Here is a 27,979-nt window from a genome sequence, read left to right on the forward strand (position 1 = left end):
AGCCAGGCCCTCATCCCTGCCAGGTCTCAGTCTCTCCCTTAAACAACGGGGACCCTACATCATGCTCTCCAGGGTGTGGGGGGCTGAACCCGCTGCCCTGTGAACCCGCCACCCTGTGGAGGGTCAAGCCAAGTCCTCACCTGTCCAGGGCAGGGGGCCCCAAACCCTCCCTCTGAAACCTAAATGGCCAGAAAGGGAGACAGGGGTGCTCAAGGTCACCAGTTCCCCCTTCTGATTGCAAATGCAAATCCAACAGTGAGAAATGCTTCCCATCCCCCAGACTGGGGAAAAATCTGAACGTCTGATAACACCAAGTGCTGGCAAGTATGGCTGGAAAAAGGAGCTCTCATTTAATGCATCAAACGGCATCAGGACTTAGGCAAGCTATCTGTCACAACCGGGTGAACTGCAAATGCCTCTAACTTCTCACACTATATCAATGGTTCATATAGTACGTCCCCATCCAACGACATTGTTTTTCTAACTGAATTTTCTTTTTTGGATGCACTGCCCGGCTTGTGAGGTCTTAGTTCCCCAACCAGGGATTGAACCCAGGCTCTCAAAAATGAGAGCCTGGAATCCTAGCTACTGGACCACCAGGAAGTAACCCCCACCCAACCCCTGCCAAATACATTTTTAAAAAGCTACATGGATGGGGGAGAGGGGAAATGCCAAAATGGACTATAATCAGAAACAAATGAAACAACTATTTCACATAGTCAACATCATCTATGGAAGACAGAGAAATAACCCAACTTTCTAACACAGTAGAGTGATGATGTACCCTTTGGTTGAAGACAATTAAAAATTTAAAACCTGTAAACAAGTGTTGTCTCTTAGATTTTCTGGGTCAGCAATTCTGAAACTACATTATGCATCATTTTTTAATCTTTACATTGTTCACATGAAGTTGCTAATATTATTATGTCCATTTTACTGAAGAAGAAACTGATGCACAAAAAGAGAAATAATTCCAGATGATGCACTTAATAAATCACAGAGCTGGGCTTGACCCCAGGCAGCCAGACTGCAGCATACACGGCCTCGACCTTGGCATGTACTGCCTCTCATAGCCCTGTTGCCACCGAGTGGCTTAGTATTAGGGTCCTCTTCGTTGGACAGAAGAGGCACCAGAGGGAAAGCCATGCATCTAACATCACACACCTAGTAAGTGGCAGAGCTCTGATTCAAACCCATACCACTGACAGCCGAGTCTGCTTCTATCCACTGCAGTAAGCTGCCAGGAAAGAGTTAGCCAACATTGTAAGACAATGAATAATCCTAGCTGTAGTTGTTACTGAGCTGGAGGTCTTGGTTTGCCCCTCCTGACCACAGTCTAAGCTTCTCCATCCTGCTCTGTGCCCTGGGTGGGTGAGGTGCCCTGTAAGGACCACAGCAATTGGTTCCCCTGCCTTCTGGCTTCCGGCTGGCCTGGGCTTAGGACCAGATACGTAATTTGCAGGGCCCAGTGCAAAATTAAAATGCAGGTCCTTTGACTCAAATGTTAAGAATTTCAAAATCAGTAGAGGTTAAGATTCTGTGCTTCCACTGCAAGGGGCGAGGGTTTGATCCCTGGTCGGGGAACTAAGATCTGACATGCCCTGAAACATGACCAAAAAAAATTAATTTCAAAACTAAGGTGGGGGGTAGATGTATTATTTCCCAGCTCCTCCCTGCAGTAGCAGCCATTTTGTGTGTGTTTTTGATTTTCTTTTTTGTAGTCATTCTTAGAAATATATATATGCACATATGTATATTTTATTTATTGATTTTTATTTTTGGCTGTGCCAGGTTTTCATTGCTATATGGGCTTTTCTATAGTTGTGGTGAGCAGGGTTTATTCTCTAGCTGGGTGCACGGGCTCCAGCAGTTGCAGCTCCCGGGCTCCAGAGCACAGGCTCAACAGTTGTGGCACACAGGCTGAGTTGCTCCTCGGCACATGGAAGCCTCCCGGATCAGGGATCGAACCTGGGTCACCTGGAAAGCCCCTGTAGCCATTCTTGACTAAGGGTTCCTGCTCTTGTCTGGAGACTCCATGCCTCCCCTCACCCTCCCCCCCGGAAGTGAAGGCTCCCTGCTGCTGGCCTCAAGGCTTCCCCATCTCCTGCTCACACCTTGGACAATACTCTCAGTAAGCCCTCTTCAAACTGTCCTCAATAGAGGATGTCTTCTGTTTTCGGTTGGGACCCCAACAGTCGCAGATCCCCATTTGTTGGGAACTCACCACACCCTGGTGCACGACTTTCACTTGGGGCCCTAGGGGGCCTGTGTTGAGGCAGGGATGGGATGACAGAAGCTCAGAGCAGGACTACACTTAGGCCCTGGCTGGGATTTGAACCCAGGTCTATCTGCCTCCCCTGCCCAAGATTTCATCTTGCTCTCTCTTCGGTCTAACCATCCAGGCCACCACTTGTCTCTGCCAGTACTCTGGGCGATCACTCAGAGCAGACCTGGGGCCAGGCTATCGCCACCTGCCCACTGCCTGCCCAGCCAACGCAGTGTGGACCTCAGGCAGTGATGGATTTTTCAGAGACCAGTGAGGGGGTCACCTTCCCCCACTGCGGTCTGGGAGTATCAGGGAGGAAGGCGACTGGGAACTAAACGTGGCCCTGAATGGCCATGGGGTGGCTGTGTGGCTTCGGGAGAGTCACAGACCCTGTCCGTGCTGTGGGCTCCTCACATGTCCAGTGACGATGACCAGGGCCCCTCCTGGTAGGGCTGCTAGAGAGGAGGGCTGGGCTATCTGTGGCGGGCACAGAGCACAGATCGGTGGTTCTCAAAGTGTGGTCTGGGGACTCTCGGGGATTCCCAAGATCTTTTCAAGGCATCTGCAAGGTTTCGACTATTTTTAAAAAATATTTATTTGTTTATTTGGCTGTGCCAGGTCTTAGTCGTGGCACGTGTGATCTTCAGTCTTCATTACGGCATGCAGAATCTCTAACTGTGGCAAGCAAACTCTTAGTTGCAGCATGTGGGATCTAGTTCCCTGACCAGGGATGGAACCCAGTCCCCCTACATTAGGAGCATGATGTCTTAGCCACTGGACCACCAGGGACATCCCTAGGTTACAACTACTATTTTTTAAAAAATACTAAGGTGTTATTTGCCTTCCTCACTCTCATTCTCTCCCAGGGGCACAGCAGGGTTCTGCAGGGACTATAGGACCTGTGCTATTGGAAGAGATGGAATGCAGAAGCAGTGGGAATCCAGTGCCTTTTTCATGGCATGCAAGATCTTAGTTCTCCATCCAGGGATCAAACCCATGCCCCCTGCAGTGGAAGCACAGAGCCACTGGACCACCAGAGAAGTCCCTTCAGTGCTCTTTTAAGCCAGGCATGAAACACTGAGAATGAAGCCACCCTTCTGCCTCCATCGTTTTGGAAATTATAGCTATTCTTCGAAAAAGAATGCTTTGGGGATAACATGTGATTGACTGATTCCTTACTGTTGTTTTAAAACCAACCGATCATTTAAATATGTCTCAGTTTTAGGGACTTAGCTCAGCTGGTAAAGAACCTGCCTCCAATGCAGGAGACCCTGATTTGATTCCTGGGTCAGGAAGATCTCCTGGAGAAGGGAAGAGTTACCCACTCCAGTATTCTGGCCTGAAGAATTCCAAGGACAGAGGAGCCTGGCGGGCTACAGTCCCACCAGGGGTCACAAAGAGTTGGACATGACTGAGCAACTTTCACTTTCACTGGTGGTCCAGTAGCTAAGATTCTGTGCTCCCAATGCAGGGGGCCCAGGTTCGATCCCTGTTCAGGGAACTGGATCCCATATGTTGTAACTAAGAGCCTGCATGCCACAACTAGAGATGCTGCGTGCTGCAACTAACACCTGTACAGCCAAATAAATAAAAATATATTTTAAAAATATGTCTCAGTTTTAATTTTTAATATAGTAATCATCAGCAGATATAATCCACACAAACCAGTTCTTTGGGATTCTCAGGGATTTGTAAGAGGTATAGGGATACTGGAGACAAGGCAGTTGAGAACCACTGGGGTGGAGAAAGCGATGACGACCCTGGCATCTCATGTAGATCTGTGTTTCTCTTTGTTCCTTTGCCCATCTCTCCAGCAGAATGGGAGCCCCACAATCTGTTTTGCTTATTGCTATATTCTAGAAAAGTGCCTGGTGTGCTGACATAAGTGCTCCATAAAGATTTGCTGCAGAGATAACCGAATAAATACTAACCAGTGTCATGGGCTTTTATTATCAGTCGACTTTTTTTTGCCAGACACCATGTCAAGCACTCTAGAAGCATAATTATGCAGGAGCAGTGAAGAGTTGAGTGACCTGGATTTGGATCCAGACTCGGCAACTTGCTACCCTGGGCCATAAGTTCACCCCCCAGAGCCTCAGGCATTGTTCCTAAGATATATGGGCAGGAGTTGTCACACCTTGGGAGGTGAGACCTATATTTGCACCTTCAGTCAGCACATCAGTCAGATACTGAGCATCTACTGGCTGCCAGGCTAGAAGCAGAGATAACGCAGACGTGGCCTGTCTTCTAAGAGCCCCTGCTTTGCGATGGAGACGCTGACTGGCTGTGTGTCCCCGGGCCAGGCGCTCTACCTCCTGTGTCTGTCTCCTTGTTGGTCAAATGGGAGATAACAGTAGTACGGATCTTTCAGGATTGCTGGCGGGAGTCAGTGAGAGCTCAGCAAGGAGGCTTCCTCAGTAAGAGGAAGCACTCCATGAACGCCGTTTGTTCTTGTTGCTGTTCATTTGCCACATGGCATGGCATGAAGGACCTTAGTTCCATGACCAGGGATCAAACCCATGCCCTCTGCACTGGGAGCACGGAGCTGTAACCACTGGATCACCAGGCAAGTCCCAGGAGTGCTGTTATTATTCTGTGTAAAGCCATCCCCCTACCCCTGGGCCTTGGTTTCTCTATCCAGGGAAACAGATGTCAGGGTTCTGGGAAACCCTCAGGTGTGCCTGTAACCTACCTCCTTGGCCCTCAATCTTTCCTCTCCCTTTCCTCTCCTTCCCTAGGGGCGGCGGCTGCTTCCTGTAACTAACTAGCTGGACTGCCTCATATTCCCTTTCTGCTTCCAGCCCTTCTAACACATAACCCCTATCTTAGCCTCTGTCTGAAATACCTCCAGTGGGATCTGACTCTGACTGGGGCCCTACTGTGTTTAGAAAGCCCCCATCCGCATCAGCCAGGCCATACCTGCAGCTTCTTCAGCTGGCTGTTGACAGTGGCCAGGTCCCCACCAGGGTCCACGTCTTGCAGCTGGCTTTCCATGTGAAGTAGCTTCTTGTCCAGCTCCGCGAAGCTCTGCACCAGTTGGTCGGCCTTGCTGGCCTCAAAGAGCTGCCTCGCCTTGGCCTGAGTGGTGCTCTCCAGCTCCGCCCAGCACTGCCGGATCTCGCCCAGCTTCTTCCGCACCGAGGCCGCCAGCTCTGGTTTCTCCTGCATCAGTTGCTGGCCCTCCTGCCCCAGACGATGGGAGGTAGGAAGTCAGAGTGAGGGAGTGGATGGTGGGGAGGGACAGAGAAATACGAGGGCAGCAGATCACAGGGAGAGATATGGAGAGAGAGACGGAAGCAAGGAGTTGAGGGCACATAGAGAGACAAAGACATGGGGGTAGATGCAGAGAAAGCACCAAGCGTGTATGAAGAGAGACGGACAGACAGACAGAGGTGTGGGGAGGAGACAAGACAGACACACAGAGGCATGGGAAGGAGACAGGGAGAAAATAAAGTGATGGACACAGAGATATGTACCAAGTTACAAACATGGCAAGAGGACCACAAGACAGAAAGAGGCAGAAGGAAGAAAGAGAGGGGGAGAGAGGCAGAGAGAACAAACCTCTGTTAAATTCAAAGTCAAGGAGCGTGGCTTTGCCTCGTGCCACCATTTATGGGGTACCAGTGACCATTTAAGGGTTTAAGACCCTCTTGGGTGTTTGAGTTAGAATGGTGGGGGGACACAGGGCTGCAGGTCTAGGGGCAGTTTTGGGGGTTGATGTTTACAGCAAAAATCTTCCTGGGTCCCCCCAAGACTGAAGTCAAGCTCTCATATATGTTGGCCTAGAGCCACATATATCATATTACATATTAAAAATAGTAACACCAAAAGAAAAAAAAGTAACACCATAGCAATGACAGCTCTTAGGTGCCTGGCCTTGTGTTAAGTACTTTACGTATACAAGAGCCCAGGGAAGTAGTTACAGTTATTATGTCCTTAATTTTAAAGTAGAGCATAATATTTATGGCTGAGCCCCGTCACTGTTCATCTGAAACTATCACAATATTGTTAATTAGCTACACCCCAATATAAAATGTTTTTGGTGTTAAAAAAAATAAGATTAAAAAAATAAAGTAGAGCAAGGTCTATTGGATAGGACAGGGTACTATATTCAATATCCCATAATAAACCATAAGAAAAAATATATATACATCTATATATGTATATACATATACATAGCTGAATCACCTTGCTGTATACCAGAAACTAAGACACTACTGTAAATCAATCATACTTCAGTAAAAAATTAAAAGTAAAAAATAATAAAAAATTAAAATACAGCAGAACAAACTGAGGCTCAAAGATGTTAACACAATTCCCTCAAGGCCAGAGCTGGTAACAGGCATAGACAGAATGAGAACCCTAGGTTGTCCCTGGAAGTCCAATGTTCACTTTAACCCTAGCTTCCTGGGGCTGCCTCACCCCAACTACCTGACTTCTTATTGCAAATGCTCCAAATGGTGTGGAAGGAAGCCTGGAGAAGAGATTATAGGAAGGGGTGAAATATTTAACAGTCATTCAGAAGAGATGCTGGCCATTTTACAGACGGGCAAACTAAGGCTCAAAGAGGTTACATGAATTACTCAAGGCCACAGAGCTAGGAATGGGCATGGAAATGATCTGAAGCAGTTCACAGGTATGAGAAATGCAGGCTGGCAGTGGAGTGTGAAGGAGATGAGACGTGAGTTCCCTGGAGGCCCCTAACCCTGGGTGAGGGCAGAGGGGCTTTCTGCATCCTCACCCTCTCAATCTTCTCCAGCCACTCCTTATTCTGAGCCAGCTCGGCCATGAATGCCTGGTGCCGGAGCCATCTCTTATGCAGCTTGTGGCCGTCCTCCCGTGTGCCGTCCCGCGCCATCAGCATCTTCTCATGGATCCAGCCATCCAGCTGTGTGGGACAGGGGGAGGAGCTCAGCCAATTCTCCACAACCTAGCATAGCCCCCCATCCCCTCCATGATGTCCCCAGTTTGGGGCCTAGGCTTCCAGGACTGGGGAGGGAGAAACCAGTGGGATGGAAGAAACTTTGCAAGTAAGGCCTTCATGGGTGGGGAGGCGGTGGGGAGGGCAGCTTAAGCCCTCTTCTAGGAAGTAGAGGATGGATCAAAGGCTCTCCAGAATGTCTCATCCCTTAGCCCCTGTCCTCAGGACAGCCCTTCTCAACTCCCCATAAGCCTTAAGCTCCAAGGCAGGGTTCCTGGACCAGTCTTCCTACCCATAGCCAAATCAAACCTCCGAACAAGCCCTCCAACCTAATTCAGTTCATTCCCAATTCATCCTTGCACCCCCCACTTAGATCCTTCGATTCCTCTCACCACCTCTAATAAGGACCAATTCAAGATATGCAAATCATTCCCAAAGGTATCAAGTGAAGCCCCCATATCTAAACCCAGACCCCCGATATGGCTAGATGAACCCCTAAAAAAACTTCCAACTAGTGCCAAGTCTGCGTGCTTGTGTTCAGTCGTGTCTGACTCTTTATGGCCCCCAGACTGTAGGCCGCCAGGTTCCTCTGCCCATGGGATTTCCCAGGCGAAAATACTGGAGTTGCCACTTCCTGCTCCAGGGGATCTTCCCAACTCAGAGATGGAACCTGCATCTCTTGCATCTCCTGCATTGGCAGGCGGATTCTTTACCAGTAGCACCACCTGGGCAGCCCCAGTGCCAAGTCTATTTCCCTCCAAACCATCCCTCCCATCTGGGGTAGACCTGTGCCCTGCAACCCAGATCCAGCCTCACTAATGAGCCCACAGGACTCCCCAGATCCAGCCTTGAGGATTCAGGCCAAGACTACAGTTTCCCAAGACCATGATGAGTTCTAGCCCCCAACCAAAGCCAACCCCCCAAATGCAAGCATCAGGGCTATCTTCTGGCTCCCGAAATGAGTCTGCCCCAAAGGAGATACTCCAAATCTAGGATCAGACTCTCCAACAGGGACCAGAGAGAACTTCTGTAGCCAACCCCCATCCCAAACCAAAGCCAGTTCTAGTGCCCCCACTCCCCAACAAAATCAGTCATCCAAACGCAAGCACCAGGAGTGGGCCCTTCTCACTACCCTCAGCAGGACCAATCACGAGGCTGCTTTCTGAGCCACCCTTCCCTTCCAATAAGACTTGTCCCTCAAGCAGGAACCTCCCCACTCATGACCAAACCTGGCACCTGGACAGTTTGCTCCTCCCCTTTCTCCTCCCCCCTCAGTCACAAGATCCTCCTCCTCCCTCTTGGAAAAAAAGAAAAAAACAACCCATGGACTCTAGCTCGCAGTCATAGCCAAGGACAAATTCCCAGTCGGCCAAAACCACTCTGTCCCCTGGGCATGTGCTTCCCAGGGGTCCAGGACAGTTTCAGACTCTTTCACACACACACACACACACACACACACACACACACACACACACACACACAAGCCAAGTCAAATGCTGAATCCTCCAACGCTATTCACAGATTCCCGACATAAGCAGGGAAGAGTTTGCCAATGGCAGTCACAGCTCACAGGGGAAGCAAAGACCCTGAAGGAGAGGTAATCCGTCATCAAAGTAAAGCCCCCCCAAAGTGACTGACCCCCTCATCACTGAAGGCAAAGCCAGAGTCCCAAATAACCTGGGGGAAAAGCCCCCAAAGTCAGAGCACTCCAAACCCAGAGCAAGTCCAAGACCCTCATCGCCCAAGGCAGATCCCGGCAAAAGTGACTCGCCCCCATCATCTAAGGCTAATTCAGATTCCGCAAGAACCAGGGAAGAATCCCTTCAAAGGTTGAGAGTCCCCCAACCTCAGCGCAAATCTCAGATGCCCCACTACCCAGAGAAGAGGCCCCTAGAGAGGTTGGGACCCCCTTAATCCCCAGGGCAAACCCACACTACCCCAGGAGTAGCCTTAGAAGTCCCCTGTCTCCGATACTATCCCTTGGGACCCGTCCCCTCAGTCCCACCCGCAGCAGCACCGCGGACAGCTCCCGGCATCTGGGCCCCTCCCCGGGGCTGGGGTCCCAGAGCCCAGCCGACCCACCCCCGCGCCGCCGACGCCCCTCCCTCCCTCCCGCGGCGGGCGGGCGAGCACGCGCCCAAGCCCCCTCCCCCCTGCCCGCCTCAGCGGGGGCGCGCATCAGCCCCCTCCCCTGGGCGCCCCCGAGACCTGAAGTGGCGGAGGCGTTGATGGGGCGTCCCTGCGGCGGGCGGGCGGGTTCTCGCCCCTCCACTGCGACGGCGGCGGCAGCGGTGGTGACGGCTGAGTCTCCAGCGGACGCGCGCCCCCTCCCCCGCCCCCGCGCCGCGGCAGCGCGCCCGCGCGCGCGCGCCCCCTGCCTGCCTCGGTGCCAGCGTCCCTGCCGGGCCCCAGATGCGGGTGGAGAAGAAATCATCACCCTACCTAAAGTGTGGGGTGGGGGGCGGGGGTTCTGCGCCATCTCAGATGATTGGGCTTGGTCCAGAACAATCTAACGAGAGGGGGAAGGGGCTCCAGGACCAAATAGCGGCGGAGAGAGGCTGGGGGCTAGGCTGAAGCCTGGCCTACCCCAGCGATGTGAGGGGGGTGAGGTCGTGGGCTTCTCAATCATCTCTGATGGGAAGGGGCTCAGATTCCTGGCTATCTCAGCTATACAGGAGTGGAAAATGTGGGAGGGGGCCTGGACTCTTCAGTCCAGAATAATCTCTCTGTGGGAAAAAGGCAGGGGACAGGGGGTTCCTGAACCTATCTCTAGTAGGTTCGAGTCCCAGACCCATCTCTAATGAACTTGAGCTGGGAGGAGAGGATGGAAGCCCTTAACCATTTTATGGGGGGTGGGAGTGGGGAGTTCCACGGGGGTTCACCATGGGGGAATCAAATCATCTTTAACTGGGGGGACTGGGACCTGGTTTCTGAACCATCTTTGGTTGCAGGAAACTTGTTCTGTGTCTTCGTGGAGGGGTTACTAATTATCCCGGGTCAGGTAGATAGGTGAAGCCAGGATCATTTCTGTTTGGGATTAGTAAAATGTTTACTGGGCCATCTCTCATGGGGCCATCTCTTATGGGGTCAGAGTCCAGCATAGTTTCTATGGAATGCAAGGGAAGGAGAGAAAAGCAACATTATCTCCTGAGTTGTCTCTAATGAAGAAGGGGATCTAGACCACCTCTGTTTTGGGGAGATCCTAACGGGTGTGCAGATCATCTCCAAAGGGGCAGAGTTTGATTCCTGGACACTTTAAAGGGGTGAAGTCTTGGTCCTGGACCATCTCTGACCGAAGCTGCTTTCTGGATTTCTGATCCACCTGCGCCTCCCCGGATACCCCTCCTTGTCTCTGGTCCCTCTCCCCAGCAAAGCACTTCTCACGAATCTCCTGCAGGAAAGGTGAGATCAGCGCGCGTCCCCGTGGGACCCTTAGGCGCGGACGCGCGTCGTTGCCAGGGGCGCCCAAGGCCCCTCCCTCCACCACCCTCCCCACCGCGCCCGCGTGGGCGGAGGGAGCTGAGGAGCATGCGCACTGAGGCCAGGATGCGCACGCCTCCTGGCGGTGCCAGGTGAACATCGCTCCGCGACCCACTTAGACGGGGCGTCCCTGCCCCCACCGCGCCTCTGCCCTGGAGCGGAATTCCCTCCCTAGCGAAGAAGTCCCCGTGCCCAGCACAGCTTGGAGTTCAGCTAGAGTTCCTACCTCGTGGCAGTCTCGGAGGAAATGCTGCAGCCCAAGCTGGTCGTGTAGCTTCTGCATCCATTGCTGGGCCCGTAGTTGATTTTCTTGGCTCCTGGGGATGAGGAGATAAGAGTTGGGGGAAGCCTGAGTTTGGGGGCGCTAGCAGCAGGGCTGTGAGGGCATCGAACTTGGCAGGGCTAGGAACTTGGGGCATATGTACGAGCGAGGAAGAGGAGAGAGCAAAGTGGAGATGTGAGGAAAGGCAAAGAAACATCAGTGGGGGCAAAGCCAGAGACAGCTAGAGAGGACAGAGGGCAGGGAGAGAGGGACATAGACAGGTAAATATCTGAAAAGAAAGAAATAGAGACACTTAGAGAGACACAGACGCAACCCCATAGAGAGAGAGAACAGAGATCTACAGACAGAGTAGGAAACACCGAGGGAGACAAAAACTTAGAGAACAAGAGACACCTAGAGAGAAAGACATATCAAGAGGAAGCGGTAGATTGACTCAGAGAGGCAGAGAAGAATGCAAGGACCTAGAGAGATAAACAGAAACACACGCAAGACCAGAGACATAGAGTGATTTCTCGAGAAAGAGTGATTGACAGAGACTCAGGAAAAAATGAGAAAGAGGCCCAGAGATAGAGAAAATAGGAAAAGATAGAGAAAAAGGAAACAAATGAAGCAGGGGTAGTGCCAGAGAGACAGAGAGGAAGAGAACACCATAGACAAGGAAGCAGAGGGAAAGAAAATGGCTGAGGGAGTCTTGGGAGGGAGGGCCCAGAAAGGGACAGGTAGAGAAGTGGCAAGATGCCACCAGTAAGGTACAGCCAGCCAGGCAGAAGGCTGCAACGGAGTTGGAAAGAGGGATGAAAGCAGAGCCTGGATAGAACAGGGCTGCAGCCATAGGGAGGCAAAGAGAGGCAGGCCCTTGGTCTAAGTGAACTGGCCAGGCTGGACCCAGGCCCCGCCAACCCGGAGCCAGCAGGCATCACAGCCCCAGGCATCCTGGCCTCCTGCCTGCACTGCAGGCAAAGCGCCCAAGAGGCCTGGCAGAGAGGGCTGAAAGGGTCCCACTTTGCTGTGCCTTGAACAAACAACTCCCAGCTCAGAGCGTTGGCTGGCATTGGCTGTTTCCTCTGCCTGGAATGCTCTTCCCCTCAAAGTGTACTTAAATGTCACCTTTTTAGCAAGACCCCTCCTGACCGCTGCCCAACACTTTCTGGCTTTCTTTTCTTCTTTAACATTCTCCTTTGCACTTAGCACTATCCAACGCACTGTATATATCCCCTGTTTATCTTGTGTGTCTCCCCCATAGGACGTCCTTCCACGAGGGCAGGAATTTTCATCTGTTTTGCTCACCCCTGTATTCCCCAATACCTAAAAAAGGGGCCTGGCACACAGTAGGTGCTCAATACATATTTGATGAGTGAAAGAAAGCAAGAGAGACATAGAGGGGACTTCTCTGGTGGCCCAGTGGTTAAGAATTAGCAGGGGACACAGCTTTGATCCCTGGGCTGGAAAGATCCCACATACCACGGAGCAGCTAAGCCCATGCGCCGAAACTACTGAGCCGTCTATCTAGAACTCGTGCTCTGCAACAAGAGAAGCCCATGAGCAGCAATGAAGACCCGGCACAGCCAAAAATTAATTAATTTTAAAAGACAGAGAAAGAGAGACAGGCAGAGAGAAAGAGAGAGGGCAGAAACAGAAGTAAGATGTCTGAGAAAAAGAGAGGCAGCAGAAAAGACAGATGTAGATGTAAGAAGAAAAAACAGGGAGAGAGACGGCAACAGAGATACATAGACGTACAGAGAGATGGAGGCGAAGAGATGGAGAGTGTGAGGAAGTTACAAAGAGAATCAAGCACAGAGCTGAATGGAGGAACATGAAGGGCCAGAGACAAGCAGAATATGGACTCCCTCCTGCCCAGATTCAGCTCAGGAAACAGGAAATGCCTCTGAAATGAAACTGAATTCAGTCCCTCCAGGTCTTCACCAGCCAACTTGTCCCAGGGATGAGAGAAACCCTTTGTCTCCTGGAGGGTGAGAAAACAGCTGTGACCTCTAGCCAGTCTGTTCCCCTCTCTGAACCTTCATGTGCCAAATGCAGACAAAATGGGAGAACATCTTTTCACGCAGGGCAGGGCCAGGTTCCAGGTGAGGTGAGCCCCGTGGGGACAGAGAAGTGACTTGCCCTGAATCTCACAGGTTGAGAGGCAGAGCTGGGACTGGGACCCAGCCCTGTCTGACCCCAGGGCTCCCTCAGATCCCTGCACCTCTTCCGTCCCAGACCTGCCCATTCTGCCCATGCTTCCCCCAGCCCGGCCCTGACTATTCTTGGCCATCCTTGCCAGTTGGCATGAGAGCTCTGTGAGGGATGGAATTGTGTTCTGACCCGGTTACCAGGGCATGCCCAGCACTGCCCCACATGGAGCCAGGAACACAGCATGGACTCAGTCCCTGTTTAATTGGCTGAAGAATAAATGAATAAACAATAGAACGAAAGGAACAAGTAATGACTGCAAAGGAAGAAAGGCGTGACTCAAAAGAACAGCCCTCCAGGTTCCTCCTCCTCCTGATTCTGCAGAGCCTGGTGGAGTAGATACTCAAGAAATGTGAAGGACTTCCCTGGTGGCCCAGCAGTTAAGAGTCTGCCCTGCAATGCAGGGGATTTGAGTTTGATCCGTGGTTAGGGAACTAAGATTCCCACATGCCTTGGAGCAGCTAAGCCTGTGTGCCACAACTAGAGTCCATGCCACGCAGCGAAGATCCTGTGTGTGGCAACTAAGACCTGATACAGCCAAATAAATAAATAAAGCCAATACAATTTTTTTTTTAAAGGAAACATGGAATAAAAGAAAGAAGGTGCCAGGCCTGGAGTTGGGGACACTAGATCATGAATTCGCTTCCTCAGGATGAGAATCCCCATACAAGTTTCCTTTAGGAAACTCCACCATCCATTTCCCAAAGGGATTTAGGGGAAAAGGATGCCAGAGCCAGAGAGATGAGGGGCGGGGGTCTCAGGACTCTGGATGGTGGTGGAGGGACGGGTTATGATTTCCATCAGGAGACAGAAGACAGGGCAGTATTAGGCTCTTCTCCTGCCTCACTCATGCCAGAGAGGAGAAAGCCGGGATCATGAGGACGAGTAGAAACAGTGAGGACAGACAGAAGCAAGCAGGCCTGAAGGAAATCCTATAAAGGACTCTGCTTGGTGCTGCTGTTGTTCGGTTGCTAAGGGGTGTCCCATTCTTTGCGACCCCATGGTGACTCTTCGACCCCACGGACTGCAGCACGGCCAGGCTTCCCTGTCACTGCTTGCGGGATGGAATATTTCTTGGGAAAGGGAGGGGTAGCTGTTTTGCCCAGGTCCTAGAACAGTGCTTAACACACAGTAGATGTTAACATTGTAACAACCAGTCCTGCTATTCCAGGCTGAGGGCAGGCTTGGGAGAGAAACTTTTCATTGTATATATTTTGAAGCTTTGGTGTTATCAACCTCAAGTTACCTTTTCACCAATGTCAATTTAAATAAAATCTAAGGCAATATGGAATTAAGTAGAAATCGGAGAGAGACACAGAGAGAATTCCCTGGAGGTCCAGTGGTTAGGACTCAGTTCTTCCATTGCAGGGAGCATGGGTTTGATCCCTGGTCAGGGAACCAAGATCCCACAAGCCTCATGGCTCAGCCAAAAAAACCCAAAGAAGCAGAAATGTGATGGAAGGAAAGGGAATCCTGGCCTTGTCACCCCTCCTCTGTGCTGAATCCCAGCCCCTGGGCCCCTGGGGTCTGAGGGACCTACTTCTCCAGCAGCCGAGTCACAGCCTCCTGGGCCTGCTCCCCGTAGGCGTTGCCCTGTCTCAGCAGGCCCTCGGCAGCCTGCACGGCCAGCTGCATCTTCTGCTGGTTCAGCTCCATCGTGGTGAGGAAATCGCGGTGCCGTTTCAGCGCCTCCTCCACCGACTGCACGGTGCCCGGCAGCTCCTGACCTGACAATGCCATCTCCTGGGGATGGAGGACAGGGGAGGCTCTGGTCGGCCCTGCTCCATCCAGGACCTGGGGGGCCTACCAGCCTGCCCAGCTACCACTTTGCTCTTGCCTGCTCACTAGGTTCTAGCATTGAACGTGCCAGGCATGGCCCCACATCAGGTCCTTGTCCCATGCTGTTCCCTCCGGATATCCCCATGGCTGGCTCTTTCACTTTCCTTGGGTCTCTGACCTCTCCACCCCCCTAGGTATCCCTTTACCCTGCCTTATTATTTTTCACAGCATATTTGTTGTTGTTCTTTAATCCCTAAATTGTGTCTGACTCTTTGTGACCCCATGGACTGTAGCCCACCAGGCTCCTCTGTCCATGGGATTTCCCAGACAAGAATACTGGAGTGGGTTGCCATTTCCTCCTCCAGGAGATCTTCCCAACCCAGGGATCGAACTTGTGTCTCGAATCTCCTGCGTTGGCAGGCAGATTCTGCACCAGTAGCACCGCCTGGGAAGCCCCTGTTATCTAAAACGATTCCTAAAAGCTGGTATCTACTCTTGGACTATCTGAAAACCAGGTGTTTTATCTTGTCCAAATCCTCAGACTTGGTCCCCATCTCAGAAAGATCCTTGAATTGGATCAGCTGTTCCTGGATAACCATGGCACTTGATTCCTCAAGCCATAATAAATGCAGTGACCCTCTGCAGACAATCTACCATTCCCAAGAAGAAGATAGTCTGCTAATTTAGTCCCCTACAGCCACATAATCCACAATCATTTACTGACCACAAGAATTCCTCGGCCTGAACTACCTCCTGCCATAAACTTCATCCTCTGTTATCCACCCCAAGAGCTTCTTTAAACCCCATTAACCATCACCAATCAAACTCATACTCTTACTGCCTTCCAGATAACCCACAAACCCAGGAAGTCTCTCCAAAGAACCTCCAAGTGCATTACTCACTCAGAACAGTCCACAAACTCTTAGTCACCTCTAAGAGACTAAGACACCTCCCCCATCGTAATACTCAAATTCTGTTACACACACACCCACACTTGTTCACACCGGATTATTCACAAACCCAGTTATTCATACCAGATACCCGTGCCCCCCACCCACCCCCGCAGCATGAGATACGCCAGGAACCCAGTGGTCCCCGCAAACACACTCCTCCATACAGTTTTCTGTTCCCGAAATCCCCTGCGGCCTCAGACCCCCACCCGTGCCAACCCCCTAGGCGGGCACCTGGTTGCGTAGCACCGCACGCGCCTGGCGTAGGTCGCGCAGAAAGAGCTGGTAGACGTGCGCCTGGACTAGCGCCTCCCTGCGCGCCTCCCACAAGCCGAGCAGCTTGTGCCAACCAAGTTCGAGGTGTGGCAGCCACTCGTCGAGGGCCAGGCCCGGGCCCAGCTCCGCGCCGTCGCCCGCCAGCAGCGCCTCGCTGGCGGCCACGATGCGCGCGTAGTCCTCCTCTCGCTGGTCCACTTCCTCCTTGAGCGCCGCGTGGCGCGCCAACAGCGCGTCTGCCTCTTCCAGGCTGCGGGGCAGGGGCCCCTCGCCGCCGCCCGCTGTCTCCTGGGCGCGCACCAGCCAGTCCAGGAAGGCGTCTAGGTCGTGCAGGAAGCGCTGCAGGCGTCCGGCCGCCGCCACCGCCTCGCCGCAGGCCTGAGCCGCGCTGGCCAGCGCGCCCCACTCGGCGCCCAGTTCCTCCGCACCCTGGTGCAGCCGCGCAGCCTGAGCCGGGAAGCGCACAGCCAGCAGGGCCGCCTCCTCCAGGAGGGCCGCCTGGCGCGGCTCTAGCGCTTGCAGAGCCGCCTCCAGGCCGCTTAGGCGCCACTGCAGGGCGCCGCCCGCGCGGGGCGCGCTCTCCACTGCCCTCCGCTTCTCGCGCACCTGAGCGCGCACCTCCGCCACCTCCAGCACGTGGTTCTCCACCAGCAGCACCGCGCTCACCTCTTCTTTGCGCTGTTCCACCAGCTCCACAATGCGGTTCCACCTGCCCAGGAGAAGCAGGGCAGCGTAAGGAAGACAGAAACACTCCCTTGGGTGCGGAGGGCCCATCGACCCTGGGTGGAACCCAGCCACTGTGTGACCTTGGAATGTCATCCTTATCTCCCTGAGCCCCAGTTCCTGCCTGTGTAAAATGGACTCTGCCAGGCACATTTGCTTAGAACAGCGGTTCTCAAAATGTAACCTGAGCGAGGGCAAAGCTATCTTCATCAAAATGCTAAGACGCTATTTGCCTTTTCACTTTCATTCTGTGCCGAGTGTACTGTGGAGATTTCCAGAAGCTACAGGAAAAAGACTGATTGCAGAAGCAGACCTAAGTACTCAGCTGCCTTCTCTTAAACCAGACATTAAAGAGGTGTGCAAAAATGCAAAACAGGGGCTTCCCTGCTGGTTCAATGGATAAGACTCCCAGCCCCCAATGCACGGGGCCGGGTTCCATCCCTGGTGGGGGAACTAAGATCCCACATAGGCAACTAGAGAAGCTCTCACCTCAACAAAGACTCAGCAGAGCCAAAGTAAATAATTTTTTTTAAGGCAAAACAACACCATTCTTCTTGCTACATTTTTTGTTTTGAAAAATAGTCACTTTTTCATTTAAAAAGTTATGTTACCATAGTAAGTTTATTATTATTTTAACGACTTGCTATTTTACATTACTCAGTATTAATTTCTAATATAGTAAATGCTGACAGACATAACCCATTAAAACAAGCTCTTTGGGGGTCCTTAATTGCTTTTAAGCGTGCAAAGGGTTCTGGAACCAAAGAGTGTGAAACCTGTTGGCTTATGATGTCAGAAAATATGTTGGATGCAATAAATAGTAGTTGAGCATGTACTATAAGCCAGGTGCTGAGTCAAACCTAATTTATCCTAAAATAAATTTATGGGATTTCCCTGGTGGTCCAGTAGTTAAGACTCCACACTGCCAATGCAGTGGGCACAGGTTTGATCCCTGGTCAGGGAACTAAGATCTGTAGGCACCATCAAAAGATTCCTTTTTTTAAAAATTTGTTCTGTGCCCTCAAGCAAGTGATGATACTGCCTGACACTGTCAAGCTCAGAGTAAGGTCTGAGCTATGTACCCTTTGGTTGGCAACATTCTCTGTGCCTCATTTCCCCACCAGCAAAATGCACACAATCATAGCACAGTACCAACCTCACAAGGGTGCAGTGAGAGTCAAATGAGTTATTAATATGATTCATGAAGCACTTCAAACAGTACCTGCTAGCGAGGAGTGGGGATACACTTCAGGACCACATCAAGCCCCTATATGCCTCAGGGCCTTTGCCTTGGCTGTGCTCGTGGCAGGGAATGCTTTGTACCCTCCCTCCCCTCCCCCATATATACTCTTGGTTAAATCTTTTTCATCCCCTTTGAGGGCCCAGTTCAAAATGTCATGGTGCACACCAGCCCATGACCAGATCTAAAATCACCCCCAAGCCCCAGTTATGCCCTATCAGATCACTCTATTTCCTGCGTTGTTTTGTTGTTCAGTCGCTAAGTTGTGTCGGACTCTTTGTGACCCCCTGGACTGCAACACACTAGGCTTCCCTGTCCTTCACTATCTCCCAGAGTTTGCTCAAACTCATGTTCGTTGGGTCGGTGATGCCATCCAACCATCTCATCCTCTGTCATCCCCTTCTCCTGCCCTCAATCTTTCCCAGCATCAGGGTCTTTTCCAGTGAGTCGGCTCTTTGCATCAGGTGGCCAAAGCATTGGAGCTTCAGCTTCAGCAGCAGTCCTTCCAGTGAATATTCAAGGTTGACTTCCTTTAGGTTTGACTGGTTTGGTTTCCTTTCATGAATCTTTACTACAATTCTCCAAATATCTTGTTCTTTTATTGTTTATTTCTTTACTCTCTCTCTCTGACCCCTCTAGAATGGACACAGCATAAGGGCAGAGATTAGGACTCTGAAATCAGAAGGGTTCAAGTTCAAATTCTGCTCTGGCTAGATTCACCATGTGAACTTGGGCAAATCATTTTCATCTCTGTTTTCTCATTTGAAAAAAGGCAGATAATTATGTCCATTTCACTGGGTGTTTAATGAGTCTTGTGGCTAAAGTACTTGGTGCATCATCTCACTAACTGCCATAAATCACTAGCTGTCATTATCTTTTTAGGACCTGGTGCCCTGGGATTGTTGAGGATACAGAGGCTTGGAAATCACTGGATATTGGGATCTCACAGCACAGCAGTTAAGGGCACAAATTCGACTTTAAATTCAGGCTTGAGCCCCACCTAATTTCCCATGGGACCTTAGACCACCTTTACCTCTCTGAGCTCCTGTTTCCTCCTTTCTTATATGGGTATTTACACCCCCACAGAGTTGCTGGGAAGACTGCATATATGTGGTCAAGGGCCTCAGCTCTGGATTCAGACAGAACTGAGTTTGACTCCTGCTTACTCGATTGAGTAATCCTGGATAAGGAATTCACCTCTCTAGATCTGTGTGTTCATCTATGACTCCTACCTTGCAAGAACTACTTGTAGTGTTCCAGGGGGAAAGATTTAATTGGTTACTATTCTTAAAGAGTTCTGAATGCTGGAAACTTTACTATAGCAATTGGGATATTGGGAGATTTTTTAAAGTGCTTGAAAAATTCCTGGCAGCTATTGGATTCTCAATAAATCATTTCTGAACAAGTAAATTAAGAGCCCATTGAAATGTACTCTGTTCTCATTTTACCACATCATAACTAACACTGGGTATTATCTTTTTTTCCCAAGATTTTGCGAATTGACTAGGCAGCCTGAAGCCTTTATTCACTAGAAGGACTGATGCTGAAGCCGAAGTTCCAACACTTTGGCCACCTGATTCAAAGAGCTGACTCACTGGGGAAAGACTCTGATACTGGGAAAGATGGAGGGCAGGAAAGGAAGGGGGCAACAGAGGATGAGATGGTTGGATGGCATCACCAACTCAATGGACATAAGTGTGAGCAAACTCTGGGAGATAGTGAAGGACAGGGAAGCCTGGTGTGCTGCGGTCCAGGGGTCGCAAAGAGCTGGACACAACTTAGTGACTGAATAACAATAACAACCTTATCATCTCAGGAATTTGAATGGACACATTCTTGACCTCTAGAGTTGAGTGACTGAGGAAAAGGATGATAGGAGGCACTGGTCTGGGACCCAGAAGGACTTCCAGCCCCAGGCTTCACCTACCTGCTGTTGAGATGGTCCTGGCAGGAGCGCACCTCATCTGAGCTGGGGTGACCTCCTTCCACCAGTTCCTGAACTGTGTGGTTCACATCCAGGACACGGCCCATCAGACTGTTCATCTCCTGGTCCAGACTCTCAAATCTGCGGAAGAAGATGGACACAATCAGTCGGGCCTGGCCCCTGGGGACTTGTTCACTGGCTTCTGTGAAACTGCCTTCTCCTGGTTCTCCTCTGAACTCTCAACCTCATCTCCTCAGGCTCCTCTGCTGGCTTCTGTTCTTCTGCCTGCCACTTAAGCGTTAGGTCCCTCAGGGCTCTGCCCTGGGCCCTCTCAGCTTTGCCTCACATCCTGCCTCATCCATCTCACCCAGCCCCACAGCTTCCGCCCTTGCCCCCGAGCCCGTCAGTCCCACATCTGTCTCCAGCCTCAACATTATCCCTTTCGAGCCTGTCCCCCACCTTAAAGCCCACTGTGCTCTTTCTCTGGGCTCTTCGCTGTGACTGACACACGCTTCAACATCTCCCGCAGTTTGTTCTTCCTCTGGGTCTCCATCCCAGGGACAGCTCCCCTCCCTTCCCTCTCCCCACAACCCCGGCCAATCCCTAGGCCAGAGCCCTGGGCTCTGTTTTGGACAAATACTCCCCCCAAGCCTGTCTGCCCCCCACGGCCTGTCCACTTGGGTTCCTGCCCTGGTCCAGTCCTGTCATCTCCTACCTGAGCCCCCACCCTAGCTGCCTCTCTTCTCACCCCCTTCAGCCCACCCTCTACATGGCAGCCAGGGAGAACCGTTTTAAGCTGGCTATGGTCTCCCCTTGTTTAAAACAATGCCCAAGGCTATGGCTTGGGTAACTGTGGGCACAGCAACAGCAGGGACCAGGCCTGTGTTTCCAGCAATGCCCAGCCCAAGGCTTGGAACAGAGCAGGGGCTCAATAAGTATCCGCTGAATGAGCGGATGGATGAACATGATCAGAGAGAGAGGTGCAGAGGGTCCATCCACTAACTTAATGACCCATCTCTAAGTCTGCCAACAGATAAATCAGTATCTAGTATGACCCAGTGTGGTAACTGCTATGAAAAAATGTAAAGTGGGGTGAGGGAAGAGAAAGTGACAAGGGTCAGAATGGTTTTATTAGTTGGGAAGGTAACATCTATGCAAGGGGTAACATCCTTCCAATCTAGGGATGGGAGTCCCAGGGGAGGCATCATGCTGGGCCATCTCTGGAGGTTAATTTCTGGAGGTTAATATAGCCAGGTGACTATAAGTCTCACAAGAATAGCAGGAAACGCCCCTGGAACGCTCCCTGAACCCAGGCATTTGCTAACTACTTTGCACGTATTAACTCATTTACTGTTCTCCAGGAGCCCATGAGGTTGGGACCAGTAAGTATAATTCCCATTTTGCTGGGAAGATGCCCTAGAGAACAGAATTGCAACCCCAGTCCAGTATTCCTGCATGGGAAACCCCACGGACAGAGGAGCCTGGTGGGCTGTACAGTCCAAGGGGGTCGCAAAGAGTCGGACCCGACTGAGCGACTAAGCGCACACACACTGGTTCCAAGTGAGTGAACATGGGAAAACTGTCGAATCAAGGAAATCGAGACTGCGTGTGGGACGAAGGGGACTGGGAGTCCCACCGGTGCGCGCTCACCGGTGCTGCACCACCTCGACGTCGTCCAATGAGTCGGGCACGCGCATGGCCAGCAGCCACTGCTCCTTCTCCCCGATCCACAGCTCGCACGCGTGCACCTCGCCGAACATGCGGTAGACAGCGAGGGCATCGCGCAGCCACTGGCGCCGCAGCGCAGCCACCTCGGTCACCTCGGCGAACAGCTGCTCGGCCTCCACCACGCGCACCTGCAGTGCCACCACCAGGGGCCCGGCGCCGCTGGCGCCCCCCAGTGTCGCCAGCTGACGCCGCAGGCCGCCCACCGGCCCGCGATGCGCCTCCACCTCCCCAGTGAGCGCGCGGTGCTGGCGGGCCAGGCGGCGGCTGGACGCTTCGTCGTGGCCGAAGTCGCCGGCGGCTGCCAGGCGGTAGGCGTCGCGAAGCCAGTCCAGGAGCCCGTCTAGGTCCGCGCCGAACTGGTGCAGCGCCCGCGCCTCCTGCAGCCGCCGCTCGCGCCTCGCCGCCGCCTCCTCCAGCCGCTGCCAGCGCCGCCGCGCGCTTGCCGCGCGCTCCGCCAGGCCCGCCAGGTGCACCGTCTCGGCGCCCGGACCCACGGCGCCACCGGCCGCGACCAGCTCCTCGCCCCGCCTCAGGGCCTGCTGCAGCAGCGCCCTGCGCCCGCCCAGCTCGCCTTGCAGGATCTTGTGCTGCGCCAAGAGGCGCGCAGTGCTGGACAGGTCGTGTGCGCCGCCCGCCGCGCCCGCTGAGCCCGCCGCGCCGCCGCCGCCCGCCGCCTCCAGGAGGCGCTCCTTGTCGCGGGCCCAGCTCTCGGCTTCCTCCAGCTCCTGCAGCAGCGCCCACAGGCTTCGCGAGGCCTCCAGCTCCGCGCGCCGCCTGGCCGCCTGCTCCTGCAGCTCCGCCAGACAGCCGTGCACGTGGTTCACGCGGTTGCAGATGACCTGCGGATCGCAGGGCTGGTAACCTGGGCCACGGAAAGGGGAAGATCCCAGGTTGGGCACGGACCAGGAGCCGCCCAAGAGAGGGTGGTACAGACTATCTGCCGAGTCCTTGGCCCGACTTCATCAGATGTCAGGTTATGCGTCCCCTCCTCCTGGCAGCTTTCCCCAACACCTCAAATCTGGAGCAGGCACCTTACCAGGCTCGCCCAGGCTTCTTTGTTTCCCCTATCCCAGCGCGGACCACTCTGCCTGTGACTCCCTCATCCTACCTCTGACCCCTCTGGGCTGTGGCAAACAGTCTGTCTCTCCCATTGGAGTGGGAGCCCCATAAGGACAAGACCTGGTGCTGTCTCCATCAGACTGTGTTTCCACCACTGCCCAGCACATGGTGGAGCCCAGAGCAGTAGCTTAGTGAAAATGGTGACTTACTGACTTAAGGAAGGTTGCAAATGGAGACTCAGAGAATCCTAGAATCTTTATATTTTAGTGTAAGTGCACAGTGTCTTTCCTTCAGAAATTGACAAAATGAAGCCTCTCTATTCTTAACCTATGTATTTGACTCCCCTCTCTCATCCTTTGTCATCTTATCTCTTAACCCAGTGATGATCTAAACTTCTCTTTATCGTCAAATATTTCCTCCTGGACCTCTTAAAGAACCTGCCTGCAATGGAGGAGCAGCAGGAGACGTGGTTTCAATCCCTGGGTTGGGAAGATCTGCTGGAGGAGGAAATAGAAACCCACTCCAGTATTCTTACCTGGAGAATCCCACGGACAGAGGAGCCTGGCAGGCTACAGTCCATGGGGTTGTAAAGAGTCGAACATGACTGAAGTAACTTAGCACACATGCACACACCTGGATCTCTAGTTTGAGAACTGTGAGATTAACTTAATGGGTGGCAGTCAGCATTTCTTTAATGGAACAGAGTAGAATGAATAGAAAATATGAGAAGTAAGGGGAAGCATTGTTTTCCAAAGGCTTTGTGTCTCTGTGTGTTTCTCTGTGTGTCTGCACATGTGCCTGTGAACTGTGGGTCATGAGGTAAATGTATTTCTTACGGGGTCAAAACAGTGGGAGAGACACTGCCCTAGATGGCATGTGGGGTTTATGCATTGCTGGACATTCACTGAAATTGACCCAAATTCCAAGGCACCCAACTGATAAACATCAATGGCGTCCATGTATCCAGCCCTTACTCTGACCCAATGTCACTGAGTTCTCACAACCATCCTATGAGGCCAGTATCCTCCTTAGCTCCATCTTGCCGATGAAGAAACTCACACTCAGGGAGGAAAGCTGCTTGCTCAGGATCAGCTAAGAAGTGGTACATCAGGAGGCCAACTCTGGACCACTTCGCAGGCAGAGCTGCCTCCCATCACCATGACAACACACACACTACTGCCTCCCATCACCATGACAACACACACCCCATACTCTTTGCTGTTTCCACGGCACTGCTGGCGCATTATCACTGGGCGCTGAGATCTCACAAGGAAAAGACAGGGGGAGCCTCCTGGACAAACATCCATAAGAATGAAGCATGAAGGATGACGAATGAATGATGTCTCTTGGGGTTGTGAGGTTGGTGATGGACTGAGCTAGGATAGGGATGCCTGTGCTGGGGCTTGGAAGGAGACCTTAACATTTGCTCTTAGGACATGACCCAGCCCATGAGAGTGAGAAACTCCCCCGACCATCCTGCAAGCTGGAGTGTGTGTGCACGCTGGGCTCCTCTGTCTGTGGAAATTTCCAAGCAAGAATATTGGAGTGGGTTGCCATTTCCTCCTCCAGGGGATCTTCCCAACCCAGGGATTGAACCCACATCTCCTGCAGTGGCAGGAGGATTCCTAACCACTATACCACCTGGGTAGCCCCTGAAAGCTGGAGAGCCTCTTCAATATTCTAACAATGCACCAGGATTCCCAAGGGCCTTAGCTCCTGATAAAGGAATGAGATAGATCAGCCTCCAAACCCTCTTATCAGTTCTGCACCTCTGAACCTCAGTTTCCTCATCAGTGAGAAAGAAAAAAACAGTATTGATGCTGTCAGCGCTCATACACAGCTGCACAAGACAAAACATCAGATAAGACCACTCAGCAGGGCTTCCTTGGTGGCTCAGTGGTAAAGAATCCACCTGCCAATCCAGGAGACATGGGTTCGATCCCTGCTCCGGGAAGATCCCACATGCCACAAAACAGCTAAGTCCATGGGCCACATTAAGCCTATGCTCCAGAGCCAGGGAACTACAACTAATGAAGCCCATGCACCCTAGAGCCCATGCTCAGCAACAAGAGAAGCCACCACAATGAGAAGCCCACGCACCACAATGAGAGAGTTGCCCCCATTCGCCACAACTAAAGAAAAGCCCGCACAGCAACCCCATACAACCAAAAAATAAATAGATAAAATCATTTTTTTTAAAAAAAAGACCACTCCACAATCATGATGGAGACAAGACCATTCCACAATCATGTCTGAGTGCACACAAAACAAGGTCACTGTGCAAACCACAAAACAGTCACCTGCCTGCCCACCCACTCCTGGCCAAGGTGAACCACTCCTGCCAATCATGTTCCTCCCACCACCTGGTTAAAAATGATTAAGATGCACAATCATCTAATTACCCCACTTCCTGACAGCATCCAACCTGCAGCAAAATACACTACGTTAAATCATCCCAAATCACCTAACACAAGCCCACGTCCTACAATAAGCCCCTCTTAACATCCTCTTACTAAGATGCCCCATGGTCCCCACACTCCCATGCATGCAAATTAAGCTTGATTTGACTACAGCAGGGTTCCTAGTGGTCTTTAGCTGGAGGGTGTTGACATTACTAAAATGAGAACATTTTTAGAGTCAGTCTAAGTTTTTGCCTATTGGCATCCATGCCCCTGCTTCTGCTAATGGCATCCCATCCCTGCCCCCTTCTCAGTTCATGTCTTTGGAGGGAGCTGATCCCACTCTTGGCCTTGGGTGAGCATGTCACATAGATGTGGCCAATTAGATCATGTACATAGCGCTGGGCCATAATGCTTGGCTGAGTGGTGGGAATGGAACCCACCATGGGCTAATGAAAGTTTTCCTTGGGCTTTTTGCCAGAATATTGGGAGAAAGGGGCCTGTCTCTTGCTGGATCTATGAAGCTGCTGGGATGTAATGTGGGCTAGATGATCCCAGATTTACACCACGAGGGGAGGGACTGTCCAATAGTGACACAAACATAAACACTAGAGTTGGAGAGAGGTGGAGTCTTAAAAGCATCATTGAACTATTCCTGGATCCAGCCATACCTGAAGCAAAACTCAACCCTTCTTACACATTTAGTTGCATCAGCCAATACCTTCCCTTGTTCTCCTTAAGTTAATTGAAATTGAGTTTCTATCACTTAATGCGAACAGGCCTTGACAATAACTGCCTTACCCAGTCTTTTTATGGCATTCACTGAGACCCCGCTGTGAAAGGCTTAGCACATAACAAATGCTCAAAAAATGTGAACTATTATTGCAGAATCTTGAAGCAGGAAGAAGTCATGTGGGCCAGCCTTGCACCCAAGGCACTAATTTCCCATGTGATGTCCCTGATGGAGTGTGATCCTAGTTGGTGTTTGGATGCCTCCAAAGATGGGGAGCTCACTTCTTCATCTGTATCTCAGGAGACATTCTGCTTCTTTTATTTTTTTGACATTCTGCTTCTATTAGCACAAGCCCTGAAAGTCTCCACCCCAGTCCTCAACCCCAGACTCACCCTGCAGCTGTGAGAAACGCAGGGCAGCGGCATTGAGGGCCTCCACCCGCTCACTCTGGGCCGCGATGTCCCCCTCCAGCAGTCCATGCTTCTGCAACAGGTCCTCCGCCTCCACCAGGTGCTGCCCACACTCCCGGGACAGCAGCTGAGCCTACAAGTGAGAGCTGCCCTGAGTGTAGCTTTGGCATCAGCCCGCAGGCCACTCTCCCTTCCACCCACCACCCACGCCAGCCTTCGCTCCTCTACTCCATCACTTGAACTCTGATCTCTGTCTCAGACTCCTTGTCTCTGTCATCACCTCTCTCCATCTCTCTCTCTGGATGTTCAGTCTCTCATCGTCTCCATAGTTCTGGGCTCCATCTCTCTCTCTGCCTTCATCCCTTTCTTGTTTATATTTCTCTGCCTCCATCTCGATTCCTATCTCTTTCTCCCCATGTCTTGTGTCTGTATCTCTCTCTCTGCTTCCATCATCTTATCTGCATCTCACTCTGTATCCATCTCTCTCTCTCTCGTAGGTCTCTCTCTTTTTCACAAATGGATTCCATCTTCCTGTGTATCCTTCTCTGTAGCCATTTTTTAATAGATTTCTGGCGATACCTTTGGGTCTGCTTCTCCAGCTCTTTCTCTGATTTCTTCCTCTGAAACCGTCTGAATCTTCCTCTGACTTAACCTCCATCTCTGTCTGTCCCTGCTTGTCTCTGTACAACTGTATCTTTTATCTCTCTATTTCTCCAGATATTTTTCTGTCTCTCATACATTCTTCCTCTGCCTCTGTGTCTCTCTCTGTCTCTTTCACTCTTTTTGTCTCCCTTTCTCTTTATCTCTTTCTGTCTCTCTCTTCTCTCTCCATCTTTGACAACTCTTTCAGGGTAAAGATCCCTCCCTCCTCTCCAGGTATGCCACCCCCAGCACTGGCCCCCCGATCTGGCCCCTACCTGCATCTCCTCCATCCAGTCCACCATGTACACCATCTCCTGGAAGACCTTCTGCAGAGCCAGGTTCTGCTCGAGTCGTGTCCGCCGGGCACCTACCAGCCCAGTCAGCAGGGCCCACTGGCGCAGGACACTGTCACGCTGGGCTGCCACCCGGCGGGCATCATAGTAGCCTTCAGTTGCCAAGGCCTGGGCCAGCTCTGCCACGCCCTGCACCCGCTCCTCATAGGCTGCTATGTCTGCCTCGATGGCTTCGTGCTTCTTCATGGCTGCCTCCACCGCCGGCAGCTCATACCCAAAGTTGTCCTGGGGCAGGGCAGGCCACAGATGCTCATCCATAATGACTCAGCAGTTAACCTGTTACCTTGACCCTGTGTGACCCTGGAAACTCCCCTACCTGCTCTTGTTACCCTGGAGACCAGTCCCATCCTTCCCTGTTACCCTGGAGATCAACCCCATCACCCCAAGTTACCCTGCAGACCATCTCCAATCTTCCCTGTCACCCTAGAGACCAGCCCTACCATCCCCAGTTACCCTAGAGACCAGTCTCATCATCCCCCAGTTACCCTGGAGACCAGCCCCACCATTCCCTGTTACATCTCTAACCCTAAATTTGTTACCCAGGAAACAAGCCCCATCCTTCCATTTCCTTAGAGACTGGGGACCAGACCTACCCTATCCTGTTGCTTAGGAGACCAATTGTA

The 27,979-nt window shown here is 51.9% G+C and overlaps 1 protein-coding gene across 3 annotated transcripts in view; it reads right to left on the reverse strand.

Annotated features, from left to right (window-relative positions):
- The window catches only part of SPTBN4 (spectrin beta, non-erythrocytic 4), a 78,457-nt gene that overhangs the window by 27,808 nt on the left and 22,670 nt on the right, over positions 1-27,979 (reverse strand). For 2 of the 3 annotated variants that reach the window (XM_070450855.1, XM_070450856.1), the window contains exons 12-20: positions 27,279-27,581; positions 26,344-26,494; positions 21,683-22,622; positions 20,036-20,173; positions 16,104-16,854; positions 14,681-14,883; positions 10,894-10,984; positions 7,008-7,154; positions 5,186-5,449 (exon numbers count right to left, since the gene is read on the reverse strand). In XM_070450855.1, the coding sequence (XP_070306956.1) occupies positions 5,186-5,449; positions 7,008-7,154; positions 10,894-10,984; positions 14,681-14,883; positions 16,104-16,854; positions 20,036-20,173; positions 21,683-22,622; positions 26,344-26,494; positions 27,279-27,581 (2,988 nt within the window). Of the gene's footprint in view, positions 1-5,185; positions 5,450-7,007; positions 7,155-9,395; positions 9,526-10,893; positions 10,985-14,680; positions 14,884-16,103; positions 16,855-20,035; positions 20,174-21,682; positions 22,623-26,343; positions 26,495-27,278; positions 27,582-27,979 lie in introns of those variants that run through there. The other variant, XM_070450857.1, reaches the window with a different exon arrangement.

This window comes from Odocoileus virginianus, chromosome 20, assembly GCF_023699985.2.
Source record: "Odocoileus virginianus isolate 20LAN1187 ecotype Illinois chromosome 20, Ovbor_1.2, whole genome shotgun sequence".
Classification (NCBI taxonomy): Eukaryota; Metazoa; Chordata; class Mammalia; order Artiodactyla; family Cervidae; genus Odocoileus; species Odocoileus virginianus.